General features: G+C 42.9%; 1 protein-coding gene across 3 annotated transcripts in view; it reads right to left on the reverse strand.

Moving 5' to 3' along the window:
* The window catches only part of MTUS1 (microtubule associated scaffold protein 1), a 184645-nt gene that overhangs the window by 76235 nt on the left and 84235 nt on the right, over positions 1-24175 (reverse strand). For 2 of the 3 annotated variants that reach the window (XM_066573401.1, XM_066573402.1), the window contains exons 4-7: positions 15628-15804; positions 9934-10074; positions 7984-8082; positions 6178-6216 (exon numbers count right to left, since the gene is read on the reverse strand). In XM_066573401.1, coding sequence (XP_066429498.1) covers positions 6178-6216; positions 7984-8082; positions 9934-10074; positions 15628-15804 — 456 coding nt within the window. The remainder of the gene's footprint in view (positions 1-6177; positions 6217-7983; positions 8083-9933; positions 10075-15627; positions 15805-24175) is intronic. The other variant, XM_066573403.1, reaches the window with a different exon arrangement.

Here is a 24175-nt window from a genome sequence, read left to right on the forward strand (position 1 = left end):
ATCGCGGCAAAATCTGTACTGCATATCTGCTCCGGCACGCCGGCCGAACCATCCGCAGTGCAGAGCCCAGCCGGGCACAAGGTCAGATTCTGCTGTGAGGTCCCGCATGCGGAATCTGACCCGTTCCTGTGCAGCCGGACTTATGCATGTATTTTGGGCTGGCACTCATTTTGCACTAGTTTGATTAAGCATTTAACACTCAGCAGCAGTTCATACACATCAGTGTATGAAGAAACTCCAGTCCTTGGGCTCACATATACGGGCATATTCTCTGTCCACATTCAGAGCACATTTTTTACTGAATGAATATGGAAAGCCCATTGACTATTGGTATATTCAGGCTTGTGCTGATGCAAACTGATGGCGTGCTTGAAAGAAAATAAATTGCAGCATGATGATCGATATTCACAAACTAAAACTGCCCATTGAAGTCTACGGTTGTTTAAAAAATATAAAGTAGTCAATACGCAAGAGCATTTGTATTCACCGTTTTCCATTCCCCGAGTTCAGTGAGTTGTGACAACACTATCATTTGGGTCTTACGAATTTTTTGCACGCATGAGAACCGGATGACACAGATGCAAAACACAGATTTAAAGAACGCATACATGCACCAAAAATACAGTGACAAGGATATTTTCACATGGCCGAGATACTCGTGCGAGATTTGTGCATTGCAAGACATATGAATATGAAACCCATTCTTTTGAATGGAGTCATATACATTAGCTTATTTTTCCACAACCATGGCAAAAAATTGCAGCATGTCTGATTTTGGACTGCCTCGCATCATACCACCCATGGTTTTCAATATGGCCCACGAGTGTGATGTGATGCTTACCCATTGAAAACAATAGGAAACACTCCGAGATCTTAGTGATGTAACGTCCACTGCCTAGCAGGAAATGCTGAATCCTCGGCAGCCTGTTTTAGTGCGCAGGCACTCGCTGCAAGATACTATGTGAACACTCGCGGCAAGACACCGTACATGCGCAGTCACGGCAATACTCCATGCCGGCAAGCTAAAACACGCTGTTGAGGATTTGGCATTTCCTGCTGAACAGTGAATGCTACGTTACTAATGACATAGTGTACACCGTTCTGCAAGAAGCAGAATGTAGCAAATGGATGCTACATCACAGGAAATAGAAGAACCGGCCGGTTTGCGGTGACGTGACCCGGGGGGACTGGATGAGCCAGGAGAACATCAGTGAGCAGGAAATCTAATAAGATGACTGCCTGGGGAGGAATAGGCAAGTATAGAAATGTTTGTTTTCCTAATGACAGAACCCCTTTAGAAAGAAACAAATTTAACGAACTGACACGGCACAGTTTGTTTTTTTTTTTTAGGGGGGGGGGGGGTAGGGTTGATTATTTTTACACATCCATTGACCAAGCTAAACATTTTAAAAGACCTCAATTGGGCCACCTTCAGTTTTGCCACAGGCAGAAGAATCGGATTGCACCCAATTGATACTCAGGTGTTAACGGATTTAAAATGCACGTACACTGGCGGAGAAACTAGTCTGATGGAAATCACACTCGACTGTGTGTATAAGGGCTTAAAGGGGTTGTCCAGTAGTAAACTGGAACAGGCCATTAATAGTAGGTCAACAGGTGAATCCTAGAAAAATACTAGTGGGATTGTGCGACCACCATAGTATCGCCCATATTAAATAGAAGACATCCTCCAGTCCACAAAACCAACACACTAGAGTATTGTCTGCCCACAGGAACTTACAGAGGGTGCAAAGACAATTTGTAGACTCGATAATTGCTACCCAAGTCAGCAATGACATTCCAGTATGCTGGCCAAAGAGAAGCTACAGGACAGCCAAAGACAAGTACCCCGCCATCACATTCTTATCAAAGCGGTCTAAAAGAAAAATGTCCGTCCTCGTAGCGCACAGCAACCAATCACAGCGCAGCTTCCATTTCTTATACTGTGAGGTGTAGATTTTCTTTCAGACAGCCTTCATATGAGTGCGGTGCCGGGATTATCTTCCATGGCTCAGCCTGTACCACGTTAAATAGGTTTCTTGTAATATGAAAGCTCTGACACTGAAGTATCAGGGCTCATTCACAGGATTGTATATACGCTGTGTATTTATGTATATGTTGTGTGGGCAATTCCCTGGAATTGCGATGTGTCTCATCCTTGTGCATATTTATGAGCTGGAATACTGTATCAGTATATGGAAAGCGTAAATAGTCAGCGCAAAAACACACGACATTCTGTATATACGCTATGGTTTTGTGCAGCATAATTACGCAACCGAAACCTGCAAAACGCCTATGTGAATGCACCCTTAGGCCTCATCGGGCTGTTTGGAGGCAAAGAATCCATAACACAGATCTGTAGGCACTTTGCATGCCATATATGCAGAGAGCCATATATGCAGAGAGCCATATATGCAGAGAGCCATATATGCAGAGAGCCATATATGCAGAGAGCCATATATGCAGAGAGCCATATATGCAGAGAGCCATATATGCAGAGAGCCATATATGCAGAGAGCCATATATGCAGAGAGCCATATATGCAGAGAGCCATATATGCAGAGAGCCATATATGCAGAGAGCCATATATACAGAGAGCCATTTGGGTTCAAACAGAAAAGAACCCCTTCATATGAAATCAAGAGCTCACGGAGGTAGAGTAGAGCCCTTCAGGAGTCTATGGTTGGTTCGCAGAACCTACTACGAAGATCACAGCTCTGTGGTGCGGCACCATGTGTAATTCATAAATATGGGACTGTATGCAGTCAAGTGAAAGGGAACCCCTCCCCCAAAATAGATTTCCCTACAAATAAATAATGAGACCAGAGAACAGTTTTTGGCAACAAACATGTGGCTGATTTACAGCTAAAATTAGGAATATCTGAGTTTATGGCATATACAAAGTCATAATATATAGTAGCTCAAATATAAAGGCAATATATACAATATCTCAGGGATAAAGAAGAGTAGGCTTTATGCAAAATAGGCCGGACTTAATACATAATTTATACAGTACATCCAAACTGCTCATTGGCAAAGCTAAAACATTTATTCAGTCACTTCCACGCTTGAATAGAAAGGAGATGGAATACAAAAGTGAATGCGAAGAACAATGAAAAGTGATCTGCACCCCAGACAGGAGGCGGCTAATGAGCTGGCAGATTGGAGTATATTTGGGAACAGATAGGCCAGTCAGGTAGTGATTAACCCACAAGGCTGAGAGCACCTGACCGGCATAGCAGAAGTAACCTTTACACTCCTGCAACGCTTTACCATCGGCAGAGTAGTGAATGGGTGCAGAGGTAGCAGTCCTACATGGGCCTTGGTGCCCGAGGGAGCCTGGAGAGGACGACAGACTTATAAATGGCCTTTGGGGTCCAGTTGCAGATTTCATATTGGGTTTCAGTGGCTTCAAGTTGCGTCCCTTGTAGTTGACATAAGAGCAATTTAACATATCTCCATACATAGATAGAAATATACATGTCTGAAACCTAAAGGACATGTAGACACAAACACTAGGAACCATCTAGGTAAATACCGTACATAATGGCCCCAACACGATCACACTGACCTGGAGGCCGAGTAAACAGACATTTCTAAAGGCTATGCTTTATACAAAAAATAGAGTAGATTTTTTTCCACCAAAGGGGCTGCAGGGCTCCATATTGGAGCCGAGTCTTAATCACTGGAATGGGACATAGTTACAGTGAACTGCTATACCAGGCATAACCACTATGAAAAGTATGGAGCAGCGTTCAGTAAAAAAAATAAAAAAAGGGGCACAGGGCTCAGTGGCACTCCTTAAAGCTTTTAATCCGCTGATCAGCTAGGTTGTGGGAGTTAAGGTACTTCTAGATGAAACGATTAATGTTGACAAAATTGTTTAAACGCGCCAAAGTCAACAATAATCGTTCAGTCTAAATGGTAGCCAATGATTGGATGAGCGAGAATTGTACCCTTTTCATTCATTTCATGCATAAAAACCATTGTTGTCTCGTCCGCTTATCGTTCGGCTTAAACAGCGACTGTTCAGCCCCTCTAATTGGCTAATACAGCAAATGTTAAAGACTAAACGACTGTGGACGACTCTTGTTCGAACGCGCCAACGACGTATCTGACCAAGCAGAGTACATAAGCGCGAACAAGTTGCGGTGACGTCACTCACTCAAATGAGAATCGGCTGGTCTGAAAGGACCCTTAGGCCATTGACATCAGGTAGGTGATGTCCATCATAAAGATAGATCAGCATTCTAGCCCTGGAGAACTCTTATAAGGGTCCTCTACACAGCACGACTGTTGGGAGCCCCACCCCAACGATTAGCACTCCTGCCCTTTCAAACAGGAATGATAGTTCAGCGAATGAAGGTGCAGTGAGCCAGAGATCTAACGGCCGCCAGCTTCCATCCACAGGCAGGCAGTAGTTCATAAATAACAGACTCCCTGTTTACACAGGCTGATCGTCTGATTTTTACGCATGCACAGACTAAACAACGAACGCTAAGCCAACAAATTTACCTTCTTGAAAATTGGTAATTACAATAAAAAATAAATCTTTTTGGAAAAACTTAAGCAATGAACTCTTCAGGCCGACATGTTTTAGATCACCATTAGTTCAATATGGCTGTATATAAGAAAATGGTGTACGTACATTAAGTTATTATAAACACATACATAGGAAATTGGTATAAAGCAGCATTTCTGACAAGCGTGCAATTTTGGTGCGTAAAGAAAGCCCAATTTTAATAGGCATGCATCTGTGTGACATCTGTACGCACACCGTGTCCGTTTTCTGCACCTGTCATCCTTTCTATTCTAGTGCACCAAAAGACTGGTTGGCTGCGGACAAGGGGTGGGAGCTTAACTCCGCCTCGTCCCACCCCCTCCTATTGCAAACAGCCGGTGGGGAGGAGAGAGGAGGTGATCCGGCGAAGGGGGAAGGAAAGGCAACGGCATGGCAGCCTTGGCATGTATGCACTGGGCCAAAGCTGTCTGAACGGGCACACAAATGTTAGATTTGTGCACCTGCTCACGCATTTTTACGGTGCTGGCGGGCACACGTAAAGGCGCCTACAGCCATGTGAAAGAGGCCTAAGTGTGTGTTACATAGCATGCATACTGCTAGTCTGCTATATCCGTCAATCCCATGGAAGGGAATAGTTTGTATGAAGAGGGAATAACTTCTATTCATGGAAGAACCCTCTTAAGGCACAATGCTGTACATGTATGTCACAGTGATTTTACTAGCACAGAAGCTGTGCCTATGCAATTGACAAGTCTTTTACTAAAATAGTTGGATTAGGAGGATTCTTTGACCCTGGCTGTTTCACCTCCTTAAAGGGAACCTGTCATCTCCAAACAGCACCATAAACTAAGTTATGGTGCTATTCAGGAAGGAACCAGGGATGTATTTCTTATACTCACCTTCTCCCCCATTACCCGTGTTGTCCACCAAAGAAGTCTGAGCAGTCTGAAAACTGATTATTTTTTCAGACTACAGTGTGCATGCATTCCCCCTTGACTTCTATGAGAGAGCATGATCATAGCGATCTGGAGAGAGTCAATTTTAAGACCATATGTTGAGTTCACCGGCAAACAGTACAGGAACTGGGTAGCTGGTAAGTATTAAAAATACACACTTTGGCAACTGTTGCCTCCACAAATAGCACAATTCCTTAGTTAATGATGTTTGGCGGCGACAGGTTCCCTTTAAATGCTGCAATCAATAGCAAACCTAAAATCCAAGGCGTTCAAGTTTGGGGGCTGTCAGCCCATTGGTGTAACAGAGGTGTAACATTAAGTTCATAAATAAAAGTGCATCAGGTGCACACAACCCCGAATGCCAGGGGCTATAAATGGAAAGAAATCTCTTTGTACTGTGTTGGCCAGTAAATATTAAGACATTGTTAAAATGTTTGTAAGGGAGATAGCCAGCAGATCAGTGATATGAACCAGAGAAGAAACAATGTAGACAGAACAAATCAACCCGTGCTCTGCCAGCTGCAGCCACAACAAGTCCTGCAAGGAGAAAAAGGACTACTAAAATTGGCCCACTGCCGCTAGTCTTACGCAGTTACAAAAACAACAATGGATCTCAAGTATTAAACCTAGTCTTCAATGATATAAGCATGGATCAATCATTTCCAAAATAATAGAGAGGGGATAACAGAAATAACTGACCTGAAGCAGAGTTCCTTAAAGTCTGGAGTCCATGGGTAGCTGAAGTAACAAAAATATTACAGTCATGTTAGAAATGAAAAGCAAAAAAACACTTCATATTTTTGTTTCATTGGGCGACCTAAGGAGGTTCAAAATTATTCTTAAAGGAAGATACATTCCCAAATGTCTAGGAGACCATCTACAGTTTTAAGACTTTTATAACACAAGAAATCTTTTAATTCATATATGCAATTTCAGCAGAATTGGCAATCTGCCAGCTATAACATTAGTTTATTAGCAAGATGTCCTCAAGATGGTAAATGATCCAAGGCCCACTGCCAATGTACCCTCCCTGTAATTATAATGTCCCTCTGGGCACGGACAAACAAAGATGGCCGAGCCAGCTTCTACCATGACTCTAAGACACTACACACCTGCTTTGATTGGCTAGTGCTGACCACATGAGCAGTGCTGCCCAGTCAGAACAGCATGTCGGGTCTTAAACCACCAATGCATGCTATACACAGCGTGTATCGGGTAGTCAGAGAATCAATGCAGCCATTTTCCTTTTCCCAGGCTCAGGGATCACTAATCTCCTAACAATTAGTGCACACCTATAATTTGTGATCCCAATGTAGCTGCGTTATCTAAACAGTAGCCCAACACATTTACGACCTTTGTTTCTGTGCCATGGGTTCCCCAGGAAGTCAATGTATGCTATAATGGGAATCCATTTTTTTAAAATATTATGATTATAAAAGTTACAAGCAAATCTGGCAAAATCTAAAATCAGGATGTCATAGAAATTGAGAAAAATAGGCCATAGTAATAACCTTTCCAGTCATGGAAAGGATAAAAATAATTCACTATATATTGTAAATAAATTATACTAAGTTACGATTCAATCCCAAAACATATTTCACAATAAGGCGGAAGTGCGTTCTCATCCAAGGACCCCAAGTGAAAACAGCCACCCCCCACCCCCAGATGCACAGATCGGACCACTGGTGGAGAATAAGAGCCCATTTACACCTGTGTGCGATAATAGTTATGTCTAAACCTGAAGCCATCAGACACGTTTCGTTCGCTGGTCGCTCAGTTTCAGCCTGCATAAAAATCATTACTGGTTCGCTCACTTCTCGATATGTCTAAACGCTCCTGAATCAGTGCTTCACGTAGGAATGTGAAGCAGTGAGCGATGATCTGCCTGTCTAAACATCCTTCACGAGCACCAACTACAGGTGACGTCACTCGCTCGTTTAAACAAGAATCGCTTTGTGTAAAGGGGAACAGGAGTTGTGTTTTCTTTAACTACTTCAAATGAGTTAAAAGTGCCAAAAAGTGGTTCCGAAATACTTCCATCAACAGGATATGGGCATTCGCATCATACTCTATCGGCTTAAACTAAAATGGCCTGTTCCCATCAGCCCCAGGGGACCCGGCACTGATAACCAGTAGAGATGAGCGAGCGTACTTGGAAAAGCACTACTCGCTCGAGTAATTTGCTTTATATGAGTATCGCTGTGCTCGTCCCTGAAGATTCGGGTGCCGGCACGGAGCGGGGAGCTGCAGGGGAGAGCGGGGAGGAACGGAGGGGAGATCTTTCTCTCCCTCTCTCCGACCCGCTCTCCCCTGCTCCCCGCTGCGACTCACCTGTCAGCCGCAGCCGAATCTTCAGGGACGAGCACAGCGATACTCGGATAAAGCAAATTACTCGAGCGAGTAGTGCTTTTCCGAGTACGCTCGCTTATCTCTAATAACCAGTGTTCAGAATTCAAGGTGTTCCAGTAGAATCCCCATACATGTATAACAACGTCTTCCTTTTACCTCCATTAAGAAGTTTAGTTTCACTTCGCTTTGTTATAAGCCCCGATGAGTTGGATGATTTTGTGGTCCCTTGGTGTAGAATAGGGCTTCTCTTGGTACCTGAGAAGGAAAGGTTTATATTTAAAACACAATAAAAACACTGCAGTTATTATAAACTACAAGACACACTTTATTTGTCCACATTCATTTAACTGCAATCACATTTAATGACCCTACACAACTGGGCCAACTGGCTGTCCAGTCCACAATGTGTGGGCTCCCACGGCTTATGCCCCATTCAGCTCAAGGACATTTTTAGTTGCATCTCATGTTTTCATGGTCAACCTTTCAACACTCTAGAGCAATTAAGTTTAATTCCTCATTTTGCATCTTCTTTTGGTAAAAGCCTGTCACTTCTGGGAACAATTTGTGCCCAGTCACTGAAACGCTGCCAAAAACAAGATCAGGTACGCCTGATACATTACCAGTTGCTGGCCAAGAGTAACACACTTGTTAAAGTGATCAAATGCAAAGGAGGAACATATCGGGATCTAGGAATAACAGTGCATGATTTGTCTAGTCCAACATGTACGAATTTGCCAGCTACAGCGAAACAAAGGCTCCTGTACATGAGTTTATAGCTCTTCCCAACCTCAGTTGCATGGGATTATATTATTGCCTGCAAATACTACTTTAAGTTATTTTCTGGTACTCTAAGGTCTCTTTCACACTCGTGTTATCATTTCTATAGTTCGGCTTCAACTAAGGAGAGCTGATCATTAAAAAAAAAAAAATCGAAGTGCCGGACCCGACACATGGCAGGCATTAACAGTACCAGGTGGACCTGGCTATTAATGTGGTCCGCAGGTTTTCTTTCGAGCCACTAGGCATTTTAACAGAAAAAAAAAACGTAGGATTTTGCAGTGGATAATCCTATAAGTCGTGGCACACTGGCATGTAAATATAAACCATACATTTATGATATAGGTTGAAAAGCAAAAAATGTATGATACACAGCATATTTTAAAAACACATTCTTATAATAGCCTAAAAACCTACTTAAGGGCTCTTTTCACGGCCGGCTGATATACGCTACGTTGTCAGGAGAAAAAAAACTCGTTAACAGGCTCACAAATCTAACGTTCGTGTGCCAGTTCAGACGGCATGGGCCCCGTCGTATATACGCCGAGTCTGCCACACCGTTAAGCATTCCCCTTCCCTCCCCAGCTCACCTCCTCTCCCCATCGGCTGATTGCAATGGGAGGGGCAGGACAGGGGCGGAGCTAAGTGCTGTCCCATTCCCTCCCATTGCTGGCTGCAGACAAGCTTAGCTCCGCCACCTCCCATTGGAATAAGCCAGAGGGGAGGAAAGAAGAGGGAGGAAGTTTAGAAGTCACGCTGCTAAACTCCCTCCCACCTCCCTTCTCCATCCGCTGTCATTTGCTCCCGTAGGAGCCCATGCAGCAGCTGATGTATTCTGGTCCAAAAGATAGTTCCAGGACTATCTTTTGGGCCCGACGTAAAAAAAGTCCAGCGCTATATTGGCAGGCCGGGCGCTTTTACGTCAAAATACGGCCATGTGATCTGATGCATTGAATCCAATGCATCAGATCACAGTGTATATCGGCCGACCGTGAAAACGGCGGGCCAATATATGCTTGTGTAAATAAGCCCTAAGGGCATGAAAGTTGGCAATTAACACTAACTATAAAAGAATTTCCAGCATTGAAGGGGAGAAATTATCAGTGACTAGAACCACCAAATGAGAAGTAAAAGGAAACCCATCATCAACACAGTAACAAGTGCAACTAGATAGACTCAAAACTCTTCAGGTTTTTAAGTCATGGAGACAGCACACGTTTCTCAGGTATTGCGAATCAACTTGGAGTGCTATATGGGAAGGATGGTTTTAGAGTTTATAACTACATTCTTTGTATTAAAATGTAATAAAAACTTCTAAGTGCTACTTACCAACAGTCTGTGTGATTTTCAGAGACTGTGACCTGGCTCTTGGGAAGGTAATCTTTGTAGTATGGGTTGTAGCAGGTCCATTTTGCTTTATACACTTTGCAGGGACTTCATCAGTCTTGGAGCTACTTGTGGCAGTTGTAGCTGTGATCATAAAAATAAAAAGTACTATCATCAAGGTGTCTGAACAGATACAAGTTTCCACACACACAACTAACTACGCAAGCAATGTAGTTAATACAAAATAAAAAGTGGAAAAAATAAAGTAACTATGAAGATTCTAGTATCCGATAAGATCGATGTATTGTGCATAAGACACCATAGTACTCATCTGGAAAACGAAGCACAGTATCTTCTATAGTGCTGCTATCTACTAGTGATCCGCCGTGGCATGATCACACGTTTGGTGCAGATTCTACCACATTCAGCTTCAGCCTAAACATCACTGAGACAGAACTGTCTTTTACAAGGTGGCAGACATAAGGATCTTATAGTTGTAAAGAACATAAGCCAGCATTAACTGGAGTTAAGTGCGATTAGTCATTTAATTTGGTTCAACACTCCTAGCACTGAGGTTTTGCTGTAGGCCTAAACTAGTAGGATTATTTCTAGGAATCTTCGTCATACCTATAAACACCAATGTACACGGCTTTTTAATTGAGAGGGTTCATTGATGTCGAGTTTTACAATATTGTGGTACCTTATCATTACAAAGTTATTCGAAAGTCGTTTAATTCAAAGTGGTCCTTTGGCATGAAGAAGTGGACGCGGTTAACCTGTGGAACTGGACTTACGACTAAGTAAATCTGCATGTGTTACGCAGACTTCCTAGGGGCCTACACAGATTTACATGCGTGTTGCGTTCTTGCATGTATCTGTGCGCATTTTACCGCATTTTTTACACAGGCATTTTGTGTCTATGTGCACGCAAAAAACACACAAGCACGCTCCCATTGATTTCAATGGGCAATTAAGTTAGGTTAGTTAAATATGTGCTATGTTTGTGCGCAATATACACAAAAATAGAAAATTCTGTGTTTTTGCCCAAACAAAAAGCACACACAATCACGTTTATGTGCGCAAATGCATTCAGATCTCAGATCTGATTTCATTGCAGTTTTCAGCGCAGATGTAGCTGCAGATTTCTCTCTAGTAACCAGTGTAATCCGCAGAGAACTTCTTTCAGGTGGGGCATGTTGTACATTGGAAACTCTGCAGTTCGCCTAGAATCTGCTGCAGAATTTTGAATCAGTGGCAACGTCCGGAGGTTTTACGTGTGGATTTTGTTAGATTTGCTGCAGATTTTACCCAATGCATTTTAAGGCAGCGGTTAGAAGAACATTGTTTACACGCTGCTAAGCAACGTGTAAACCACACTGCTGACATGCAGGGATTATACGCGTGAACGGGTTGTCTCTAGCTGCGCGGAGCAGCCTGGTTACACATCCAGTGGTGCAGGCTACCTGCTTCCACAGCTCCCATAGGCCCATGGAAAGCAGGATGCACAGCGCACACCACGGAGCTGACATGCGAATGGGCACTCACATGTCCTAACTTTATTACAAGCGCAGATCCTGCGCTTCTACAAAACTTCCATGTGAGCGCTTCCATATCAGTGCGAGAACGACGCTCGTCTGACCGAGCCCTAAAAGATGAAATCTGCTGTGAAAATCTGTATAAAAAAATTGGCATGTTGCGTCAATTTACAAATGGATATTTTTTCACATCCTATTAAGGAGATTTGTTAAAAACTCGTCCGTTTTGTTGCTACTTTAGTATGCTGGAAATTTTACTCTGCAAATCCGGACATCTACAATGCTGTGGCTATTATATGCGCCACAATAAAAATCTACAGCTTGCTTTAGGCTGCTCTTGCACTCACCGCCTTTGACCAGGATTAGCGCGGCGATGTTGAGTGCCGTTTGCTCTATTTTCACGTGTTTTAACGCACCCCATCACAATGATTGACAGCGTTTTTCTAGCACACCCCAAAGTTGTAACGTGTTTGTAATCGCTGCATGAAATTGCAGTAAAATGCCGTGGTTTCGCATGGTGTTTTCTGAACACGTGTGAGGCCAGACTTAGTCGTTGTAAGGGTATTATCTTGCTGGCTGCAGCTTTCCCTGGCAAAATGAGCTGTTTGCCAATGGTGCCAAAATAGAGGCCTGGCACTATCAGCTGGTCTCGCATTCTGTATATGGCTGTGGATGTTGGACTAATGCCTTCCAGTGAATGGAGCTTTAATGCAAGACCAGACATATGGACAGACACGGCGCCATTTCTCTAACAGCAGACCCTTTTCTCTAGTCCTGGACAAACCTTTTTAGGCTGTGGGAACAAGTTCAAATTCCCAGCCATTGCCTTGAAAATCAGCCAAATAACTACAAGCTACAACAGGATATGGTCTATCAATGAACTCCAAACTGAAGGCTTGCGTCATAAGAACACTCCCAGTAATGCTAACTATTGATTCAGATTATATATTATACAAGACTATCATTTAAGTGGTTCCTTAACCCATTACCAACTGCATAACATTTGGCAGTCATGACGGGTGTATCGATTGGGCTTGTGAGCCGAGACAGCTCCATACCCAACAGCCGCGATCAGAGTTGGTTCTTATTGCGGCAGTTGACTGCTTAGCTGCTACGATCAAACCTAAAACAGTCAGCGGGAGCCCTTTTCCTGTTCCCCAGTAGCACCCCCCCACAATAGGTTCCAATGACCTAGCATGGCGGCTCGAAGCCTACTGAAGGCTCCCATGGCTGACATGTATAGATGCCTATCAAACCCTGCTTTTGGCAGGGCTTCATAAGTAACATAACCAAACGTTGTAGGTTTTCCAGTAAAATACTATTGATGACCCATCATCAGGTTAAATCAATTGATTGTCCAGGATCTGTCGCTTGGGACCGTGACCAATCAGCTGAGTGGGGAAATGTTGCCAGCAACGCAAATACACAAAGGTCGGAGCTGAAGCCTCCGCGCCAACCTCTATGTAGTGCCTGGCACTTTTAACTGCAGATACGGCTCCCATTAATTTCAATGAGATCCGTGCCTGCAGTTACAAGCGCCTGCCACTACACAGAGGTCGGCGCGGAGGCTTCTGCTCTGACCTGCATTACGGTGCTGACAGCATGCGATAGCTTGGCAAATCGGTCAGTGTCCCTGAGGATAGGTCATGAAGTACAACTGATCAAATGACTGCAAGTTCAAGTTCCCCATGAGGACAAAACAAAAAGCAAAAAGATTTAAGTTTAAAAAAATATTTATTTTTTTTAAATCCCACAAATTTTTTTTGTATACGGAAAAGCGCAAATTGAAAAGTTAAACAAAATAGGTCACGAAAATACTGAATAAAAACTGCAGTTCCCCCTGCAAAAAATGAGCCCTTATGGATATATAAATGGAAAAATAAAGTCCTGTTTCTTGGAAGGTAGGGCCAAAAAAAAAAAAAAGAAAAAAAAAAATCTCAAGTACTAGAGGGGTTAATATGGGAAATTAGTCTCACCAAGGAATGGTTCTAAAGTTAAGTAAATAAAACAGCGTTGATAACCATTTATGGTTCACTTCTACTGTAGCTAGTCTAAGAATGAATAGCCATTGTAAGCCCCATTCCAGCATATGTCATTTTACTAGCCCACAAGCCTTGCGTGTACATAATTTGTGTCCATGTCGTAGAAATAACTCGCCAGACTTGTAAGGGTCTCTAAATAATTTAACAGTCTAGAAAACAGCAAGTGTATTCTGCATACGACGAGTTCCTAGAAGGCTTCACTTAATTACTCATGTCATCTCTGTAAAAGGGCTCCAGTCATCTGAACGCTGAAACGCCGCACTTCACAATGTAAGGAGCTCAAGAAAATTGACATTTAATTTAAATTTGGTTTCAAATATCAAAAGGAAAATAATAATGACCTACTTCTCTTCCCAGCAGCGGAAGCCAACAAAGGAATTATGAAAAAGCTCCAGGATGCGACAATCAGCAAGGTCAGAAAGGTATCAGGCGGCAGTCTCGCTGAATCAGCAACTAATTTGATAGTGGAATTGATTGAAAGCTGTGTGGGCAAAGCAGTCTCAGTGCAACTGCGGTGCCCGCCTGGCACAGTCATCTAAGGTAAAGGATCATAACCAGATAAAGGATAAAAGGGCATCGGCCATGTTCACTCCTTTGTGTTTTTCCTGCAGGGCTCTCGATGAATTAGAGTGGAAAGCAATCAGGATTTGAGGCGGTGGGCAGGACAGACTAATCCATCATGAAAGTGTAACTAGGAAAGTCGGCACTGGGTAGGCTGTGTAATCTTGGACACATGCTTAGATGGAGCTTTGTTTCAAAGGGCATCTTATACATAATATAGTAGCTATTTGTCTGTTGTTGCACTGGAACCAGATTGATACAATAAGCACATTTATAGTCTGCTCGAGGCTCCTCTTAGCAGTGGAGACGCAGCATAAGCAAAGCCATTTACCAGCACATTTGTCAGATCTGCAGAGGATCTGAAAGGCAGCGAGACCAGCCTTGCATTTAGTTCCTCAACTCAAATCCAATTAAAACAAAATAGCTGGAAGATAAGAGCCAAAGAGGAAGAAATCCATTCTTATGTTGCTTTTTACATTTTATCTAAGCCATGTTCAATGCAATACACCCTGCAAGCTTAGAACAGAAAAGCAAAAAAGAACACCATGCACACAAAGTAAAAACTAAATCATTTTGCCATAAGGCTGTACCCGCTGGCCTTTTGCCACGGTTGCGTCCTGCTGCCATAATGTATCATTGATGTGCACCAAAAGCAAAGAAGGATAAAACACTAGTATGGATGGTACTTGCAAACCTGTGCTATTGCCATGTGGCAGTATGTGAATCCGTATTGCTATTCTTAACGGCCACATTGAAATTTTGGCTGTTTCAGTAAAATTTAAATTTGTACTTTGAGAAAACGGACTTGAAGCCCAACATTTATTGGCACTTCTCAATCCAGTGTCGGATTGCAAAGGGTTAATAGTGTGTGGATCCAAGTCACTTTTTAAAAATACATACATGTTAACTTACGTTTCATTTTTTAAAAATTGCCAATAAAATCATCCAAGTTCATTTTTATACATTTCTGTTAATGTCCATTTTACATGGAATCGCAGTCTAAATGACTGCATAAGCACTGACGTCACGGCCAAGGTCGTTAGCGCTTGTGCAAGGTGTTTAGACAGGCAGAGTTCACTGCTGGAACGCCAGCTTCTCCCTCAGCGCTAAGGAGGGAGCAGAAGGGAGTGGTTTACACTGGACGAGCCCAGGATCAAGCGATAGTTTTTAAGCTAAGTGAAAGCAAGCAATAGTGAATTAATAGTAAAACACTTTTTTTGCATTTACACTATTGCTCAATGTCATTCGTCTGAAGAAATTTTGAGTGATAACAGTCACATGTAAATGGCCCATGATGCCAACGAATCCACAAAACACTTTCCCACCCAAAAACACATGAAAGCTGGGGAGTGTGCGGGTGGCAGGGAAATTGGATTGGAAAGGGTTAAGCTACAGCACACAAAGGTGGAAAATTACTGGGTCCCAGGTGCAACAGGGAAAAAAATAAAAACACAGCCTTACATCCAGTTGCAGTGACATCACAAAGTGCTCAAACATAAAGACAAGTGCAAGTGAAGTGCCCAACCATCATGTGTGCCAAAGGTGAACACCGTACTTACACCTAGTACTCAGAGTGCTGAGATCACTCTGGTTGCTGCACACTGAAGACACACTGGGAGTCCTCTGGAGGGTAGGGACTTTGCATGGGACTCTTGTTCTAGGCAGAGATCTTGTCCCAATCACAGTGGAGGATTTTACAACACTAGACTTTCCTTTGGGAGAACTCGGACCTCCCGCTAACAGAGACAAAGACAAGGCATCAAACAAAACATCTTGAAGAATCAATTTCCATAAACATTCAATATACATCAGTTCAGGTAGAATCCTTACAAGTTACATGGCGTCCGAAGGGCAAGAATAAACCAGCATTAAATATAGCAATTTCTTCAATTCTAAACAGTCCTTGAGATAAGTTCATGTAAATAAGGAGAATGGCTGTATGCAAACGCATGATAAACTACTTTATTAACAAACCTCTTAATGATACCTCCCGGCTAGATAAAGGTCCTTAAGATGTGTGGGGTGAACAAGGATCTCACTAGTTATGGACAGCTCATTGGAGTCTTCTTGTGGTAATTGGGCCTTTTCTGCACACTATCTTACTATACTTCATTTCACTTGGCTGTAAGAGTTAACGCAGAACTTGGTATACATGATGAGGATCTACTTGTACTTAATATGCGTATCATTACACAGGGCTCAGGAATGTAACATTACATAATAGTCTCTATGGACGGAGAGTTCTCTGCAGTCACACGATACGAGGGGCCAGATGGAGGACCGATATGAAACCATCCATATTTATGTTTTGCATCTTGTATTTCATAGTAGAGTTCTGGTCTAAACTCAAAACATAAAAATTAAGGCCAAATGGTAATATAACTTCAGTTTTGACATTGTATTCATTGTGTTCTCCCCAGGGCAGGTTTGGGTAGGCCACACAGTACGGGGTGGATTTTCAATGTAGAATCTCTGTCTGGAAAATCCACAGCATTTGCAATAGCAGCAAAGTTGATGAAATTTAATCAATGCTTCCACATGCTACTGGGACATCCACATACAATGCGTGTGGAAATTGACCTGTGGAGCAAACTTTAAACCCGGAGCATGTAAATTCATGCTGCAGATTTTCACAGTTAGAAATCACCCTTGGCAATGGGCAGGGTGAATAAATTCTTCCCCAAATACACGATTTGGGCGCTTCCACACAAGTGGAATATTTCCACAATACGCACTGCAACATGTGGAAAACTAAACACTTTGGTCCACATTTTTTTGTCTGGATTTTGTTTCAGAATTAAAAATGGTGCAATTCTGCATCGAAATCCACACGTAGACCTGTGGGGTTTGGAGTCTAATTCCACAGCAGATTAAACTGTATTGTGAGTACTTCGGAAATATTTGGCTTGTGTGAAAGCACCCTTTGGTGTGTTTTTGGCACTGTCGATTTTCCAGTTCCATAAGGGACATTCTTATGGTGGCGTGTTCCGAAAACTGAAGAGTGCCCTTGTTGCCCATAGCAACCAGTTACAGGACAGCTTTCCTTTTTCAACATTTTAGGAAATGAAAGGCAAACTCCGATTGGCTGCTAGCGGTAACACTGCCCAGCTGAAACTGACAATCTAGCAGCATTATGTTGAATGTGACATGACTTCCTCAGCTGTCTGCAGTGTTTTCTTGTTCTCGAGGTAACAAAATATCTGAACCAACAGAGTCCAAAGTAGTCATTGCTTCAAAGTTCTCCAAAACTAAGTTATGACAAAGCGTTAATACAAGCATGACACGTGACCTTTAACATCTTCATGCCCGAAGACCTATATATACACACCACAGGGCACCAGAGTGTATGAAGCAGGCCCAGGAATTAGTTGACTGTTCTGTTAAACATAGCTGACAGTTACCTGGCAGTGGCTACAAGCAAGATCTCTCCCACCCCAAGACTGCAACTTACAAAATCATGTGGAACTGATGGTTGCCATAACAGCCTGTGGCCTAGTGAAGGCTGCTGTGGGATTAAGCCTATTAAGTCTTGCCTGTGGCAGAGCCTAATAGGTGAACATTAAAAGTACAATATATTGCAATACAGAAATATTGCAGTATATTGTACAAGAGATGAAACAAATTTTAATTTCACTAAAAAATTTAAAAATGTTTAAAAGAAAAAAACCTTCCATTTAAAACTAGAATCTAAAGAACAAAAAATAAATTTGCTTCTCTGTGCATAAAAATTCTATTTAAATCATTTCTCACAAACTGTGAACGTCATAAGGAAATAAAAAAAAGTTAAAGAATACCAGAAAACAACTTTGTCACATCGCCTCAAAAAAGAAATTTTAATATTGATCAAAAAGTCACATGCATTTTACCAGTGGCAATATAAACTGCAGCTTTCCCTATATTAAACAAGCCCTCACATAGAAACATGGATAAAAAAATAAATAAATGGTCAGAATATAGCTAGAAAAGCAATGTAACAAAAAAAAGGAACTTCTTAAAAACATAGCAAAACAAACATCAGTATCACTGCAAGCACACCGACCCGCAACATGTTAGCGCCATTATTATTTCATCAGGAACACCTTAAAATGAAACCCAAAAAACAATGGCGCAATCATCATCCTCACCTCACTGCAATTACAAAAAAAAAAAGTTTCAGTACATTATAATGTACCATTCCAAAATACAACTTCTGGAAAAACGAGCTTTCATAAAGCTATGGCAAGAGAAAAATAAAAATAAAAAGGGACAGCTCTTAGAAGGTGGGGGCAAAAACTAATGGCTTGGGAGTAAGGGGTAAAGGATGCGGTTGGCTGCAGCCATCACATCCTAGTGCCAAGTATTACTGCTGGCGGCCTTTAAACATTGAGTGGCAGAGCCTGTATTGGAGCAGTGTCCGTGTGGCTGGGGGGAAGAGGGGGGAGGAGGATACCAAGGGGACTGCTTTTTTGCTTTAAAATTACCTCTTGAAGTCCAATTAAAAAAATAAAAAAAAATTATATATATTCTAGAGAGGTCTGTATATACCAGCAATTATACGGTTTTATTTGCCAACATGACATATTTGGCTTCGCCACCATTTTAAAAGGACATTAGCAGCTCTAAACTCCTGCAAGTGTAGTAATAAATGGACTACTAGTATATTTTAGGAAGAGAATCTTCACAATCAAATTAGATGCAAGGTATGAATGATCTAACAAATTTACAGCAACATTTAAGTTGACACAATTCAGCAGCCCCTTTCACGAGACTTCATATACATCTTAGACATTAACATAATAGAATAAGTGGATGAAATGATGTGGATCGGCCACAATAGCATAAAAAATTTAACATCTCTCTGCCACCAAGTGATTTTTGGATTTCTCAGAAGGTAGCTACATAAATACCTTGTTTTAAGCAGAATTACATTGGTAAGCTAGCACCCTATGAGTTCATGAAAACCACACGCCATTATACTGTTATCTGAGAATACTCCATGCAAAACAAAAACACTTGCACAAATCTAGTTACAAAACCCTACAGCACTAGAATAAACTACTAATAATAAGCAAGGAACATTCAGAGGATACAACTAGGAAATTACAATTTGCTTTGCTGTTTTTACCGCCACAATTTGGGTATTTAGCAGAAGATGGAAGGCTAAAGTGCAGTGGCCACACAGCAGAGGACCTTCTGCACTCCCGTTTCCTGTAATTCAGCATTGTCCATAGATAGAGTTATCCAAATCTACAGAAGACTTCACAACCAATCCGGACCAGAATTAGGATCCTCTCCAGCTCTGGGTAGGATCTGTTGACTGTCGTCAGATTGGGAGTCCTCCTGAGTAAGCGGCAGTCGCAGCTAGGATTCTCCAGCCCATAGCATCCGATTGTCATGCCTTTGTGCTAGGTTCTCTGGTGCACACTTCATGACAAGCTGTTTTTCTGTACTTCTCCACCTTCATCCTGCTCTGTCCAACTCCTCATCCCATTTAAAGTGCTTTTATCTTACTTCCCACAATATCATCCCTGCCCTTAATGTATCATCAATCAGGTCCCTGAGCAGCACTTCCAGCATGTTTATGCACTTATTCGATCCATCCTAGCCTTCACCAAGACAACACATCTCACAGCATCAGTAGCAAAGATCTCCTGGGACCAACTCCGAAAGGCAGCAAGAACTCCACATAAGGGTGGATGCTGCGGGAGACTGTCAACATACCTTTAATGTTACCAAGTTTTTAGCATGCTGTACAGATTGAGCGATGGTCAGTGAAAGCATGCAACATAGTTTCCACAGTGTATACCTTCTGCTGGTGTATATAAAACTAGCATTACTATATCTACAGCTCTAGGTAGCTAAGAGAATACATGACTCCATAGAGGCAACCTATGGATGACATTCTGGTTGTAAGAGTTTCACTCCAGGAGTGAACATGTACTATGTCATGGCAATAGGGCAAACAAGATGGATGGAATATCTGGCAGGTGAAGATACTGTTCCGAGTTTAAGAAGGGTGCAGAGGGGAAACAGAAGTGGAGCAGATACTGTCATGTGCCACATCAGGAGAGGTTTTGGATGCAACTCTATATCAGAGGCAATCTCAAACAAAAAGGAGTCTTTGAAAGAGCCACTCCAGCGAAAATAGAGGTTTACATCCGTGCACCCTTTACCAGATGGTCACACTCTGGATGTCTTATGTATATTGCAGTGGCTTCCATGCAGTGCAGCTTCTTGTCTCATACCTATCAGGCACCATCGTAATGTTTAAATTTCTCTCCACTTTCTCTTTGTGCTAGTAAAGGCCCATTTAGAGACAACTATTATCACTCAAAAGATGTCTTGGACGATAATCGTTGTGTCATTTACAGTGCAAGATGATTGCTCAAATGTTAAACAATCACCTTGTGCTCCAAACGGAGGATGAAGACAACAAGCTGGGCCGCTTGTCTTCTGCATCCAGCTCTTCCCTGCTCTGAGCGCCCGGCTGTTATACAGCCGAGCGCTCCGAGCGAAGGATGCAGAAGAGAAGCGGGGGGTGTCCCAACTTGCCTTCTGCATCCAGCTCTTCTCCGTTTGGAGCACCCGGCTGTTACTCAGCCGAGCGCTCCGAGAGGGGTATGGAGCACAGAGCTGTACCGCTCTGTTCTTCATACCAAGTCTGTCATCAGGGAGCGGGATACAGCTGAAACAAGAGTATTAGTTGTATCCCGCTGTGAATCCCCGATGAGGCTCAATGTTGTCTTTCAGCATGTTGAAAGACAACGATGAACGGCTTAATGAAAACTGCACGATGTCAGTGCAGTTACACACATTATTGCTCAAAAGACAGCTTTGGAGCGATAATTGTTGTGTCTGAATGGACCTTTATCCAATGATACATCAGCACTGGTGGCTGAAAGGGATTTCCTGAGAGAATACAAAGCCAAGTAAATCTCGGGCAGTCACAATAAGATCACATGACCCACCTAAAGAGGATGATTCCAGGATTATTCAGATACAACAGACTAGCTATCCAAGATAATACTAGCTGACATATATAGTAGGGGGCAAGCTACATAACGAATAGGGAAGAAAAAAAAAAAAACAATGGTGTGAAACTTTAAAATCCACTTGTATTATCTACACATGCAGTATTAGCTTCTTTATGTCCCTACACAGTGGTAAAATCAAATATAAATATGTCTAGTATGCATAAACACCGGCAATATCATAGACCGGAATGAATACACTGATTAAAGAAAAACAAATCAAGAACCTAGAAGTTGTCGTTCAGATGCAAAACGCCACATGCAGTTACATCTCAAGTAAAAACACTAATGATTAGAGTTGAGTTGTGATTAAATGAACAGTCTGGCCACCTGAGGCCGTAAAGGTGGTTCCACTCTTGGCCTTTAAAAACACTTACCGCGTTTCCCCAAAAATAAGACCTACCCTGATTTTCAGTCCCGCTGGTCTCCGGCAGGCTTCTGTGCAGTCCTCAGTACAGACACAGCATCTCTTGCTGGTAACAGGGATTGAACATCCCGCCTCCAGCAAGCGATTGCTCCGATTGGTTCTCGAGTGCCACGGCTCAGCTAATCAAAGCAATCACTGCTGGAGGTGGGGTTTTCAAACCCAGTTACTAGCAAGTGATTGCTCTGTCGGTGCTGAGGAGTGCACGGAAGCCTGCTGAAGCACTAGGCACAAGCAGTTGGGACCCTGACGGCGCCTGCTAGGAGAGTATGAGACACCCCCTGAAAATAAGACCGTGCGCCACTTTTCAGGTAAAAATTAATATGACAGGGTGTTATTTTCTGGGAAATATGGTAGCAGCCACTTGTATGTAGTGGACACTTTATCCGCTTGTGTACAGCTTGATGACCCCTAGACATCTCTATATGATGCAATAGATGATTTAACCCAGTTAACAGTTTGAGAGGGGGCACATTATTGAAATGCGAGAAGCTGGATAGTCTTAACGAATTGCTCCCCATCTGGGCTGTTCTGACCAAACTGTTAAGACCAGTGAATGTGTAAAGGCAAGCACAAAAGGCAACCAGGCTCAGGTCTCCCTCGACAACCAGTAGAGAAGATCATCTGCTTGTCCCACAAGTAGCTCCAACTGTTTTGTTGTCTGCCATCCAGAGACAGGTGACACCATGGTTACACCCCTGTGTCTGTTGGAACCATTTCCAGGCACTTGGCTGAAGGATATTTGATCTCACCGCGCCCATTAGAGGTACTGCCTTTGACAACCACCCACTATTGTCTCCGTTTGCAGAGGTGTCATGAATCACAAGACTAAACTGCTGTGAAGTGGAACCAGGTTGTCTTCAGCCATTAATCCAGGTTATTCTGGGCAGAGACAATGGCTGTGTAAAGTTCTGAAGACCTAGAGGTGAGCACCTCAACCTTGCCTTTGTTGTGGTGCGGCACACTGTCCCCACTGCTGGTGTGATGGTTTCGGTGGGGCAATCACATGTGATACTCAATCACCCCTAGTAGTGGTACGAGGGACAACAGCTCAGCGATATGTTCAGGACATCCTGCAGCTTCATGTGCTGTCTCTCATGGCAGGGCTGCCAAGAGGCATCTTCCAGCAGGATAATGCTGGCCACAACATTGCCACATTTCCATGGCCGGTCGCTAGGTTTATCACCAATATACATGTATAAGACGATTAGGGAAACCAACTTCAACAGCCTACAAGTTGCACAGCCTAAAGGGTAAGTAACAGCAAATGGGGATCAATGTACCACAAGATACCATACTGAACTTCTATGCATCCATGCCCGCATCACATCTTATATCCAAGCAAAAAGCGGTACAACAAGGTACTACAGCCTTCATGCCTGCCCGTAACACATCTTATATCTAAGCTAGAGGCGGTACAACAGGGTACTAGAGCCTCCATGCCCGTCCGTATCACATCTTGTATCCAAGCTAGAGGTGGTACAACAGGGTACTAGAGCCTCCATGCCCGCCCGTATCACATCTTGTATCCAAGCTAGAGGTGGTACAACAGGGTACTAGAGCCTCCATGCCCGCCCGTATCACATCTTGTATCCAAGCTAGAGGTGGTACAACAGGGTACTCGAGCCTCCATCCCCGCCCGTATCACATCTTGTATCCAAGCTAGAGGTGGTACAACAGGGTACTAGAGCCTCCATGCCTGCATGTATCACATCTTGTATCCAAGCTAGAGGCAGTACAACAGGGTACTAGAGCCTCCATGCCTGGCTGTATCACATCTTGTATCCAAGCTAGAGGTGGTACAACAGGGTACTAGAGCCTCCATGCCCGCCCGTATCACATCTTGTATCCAAGCTAGAGGTGGTACAACTGGGTACTAGAGCCTCCATGCCTGCATGTATCACATCCTGTATCTAAGCTAGAGGCGGTACAACAGGGTACTAGATCCTCCCTCCAAGGAGTCAGTTTTCCACAATAAATTATCCCTTTGCCCAGACATTGTAATCACCTAACTCAACGTTACAAATCACACAGTTTCATTTGATTCCGACAACTTCTAGGGGCTTGCTTTTTTTTGACAATGCGTGTTTTTAGAGAACACGAGCGGAAATGAAATATAATACTTCCCCCAAAAAAATAAAAAACCAAAGGGAGCAGTGTTGGTCACTCATTAAAATATTTACTCTAATTTTAAAACTGAGCACATGTAGGGCTCAAGGACTGAACATGTAGAATGGCAAGTTTAAGATAGAATTAATACAATCCAGATGCTTAGCTGCAGGGGAGAAAAAAAATAATAGCCCATCAAGAATGACATCCATTTTCTGACGATCTTAAGTGAAGTACTAATGCAGCTCTGTTTTATATAATAGAGAGGGAGGAGAGAAGACCCCAGACAGGCGGCTACCACCTCTGATACTTCACAGCACAAAAACCACGCGCAAAAGCAAGGGGTGTAAGCCAAAAGCTCACTGTATAGATCAGCAGCACAGATGAGAATATAAGGTGCTGAATGGGCTGTCTGGGAGTTTAAATGGGTATTCTTGGCTTTTAGTGTTGATGACCTACCCTCAGGATAAGTCATTAAATCGGCTGTGGTCCATTGCTCAGGATCCCTGCAGATCCTCCGGCCCATCCTGAAAATAGGTCATCAATAGTAAAAGCCCCGAAAAT

Source organism: Eleutherodactylus coqui, chromosome 7 (genome assembly GCF_035609145.1).
Source record: "Eleutherodactylus coqui strain aEleCoq1 chromosome 7, aEleCoq1.hap1, whole genome shotgun sequence".
In the NCBI taxonomy this organism is placed as follows: domain Eukaryota; kingdom Metazoa; phylum Chordata; class Amphibia; order Anura; family Eleutherodactylidae; genus Eleutherodactylus; species Eleutherodactylus coqui.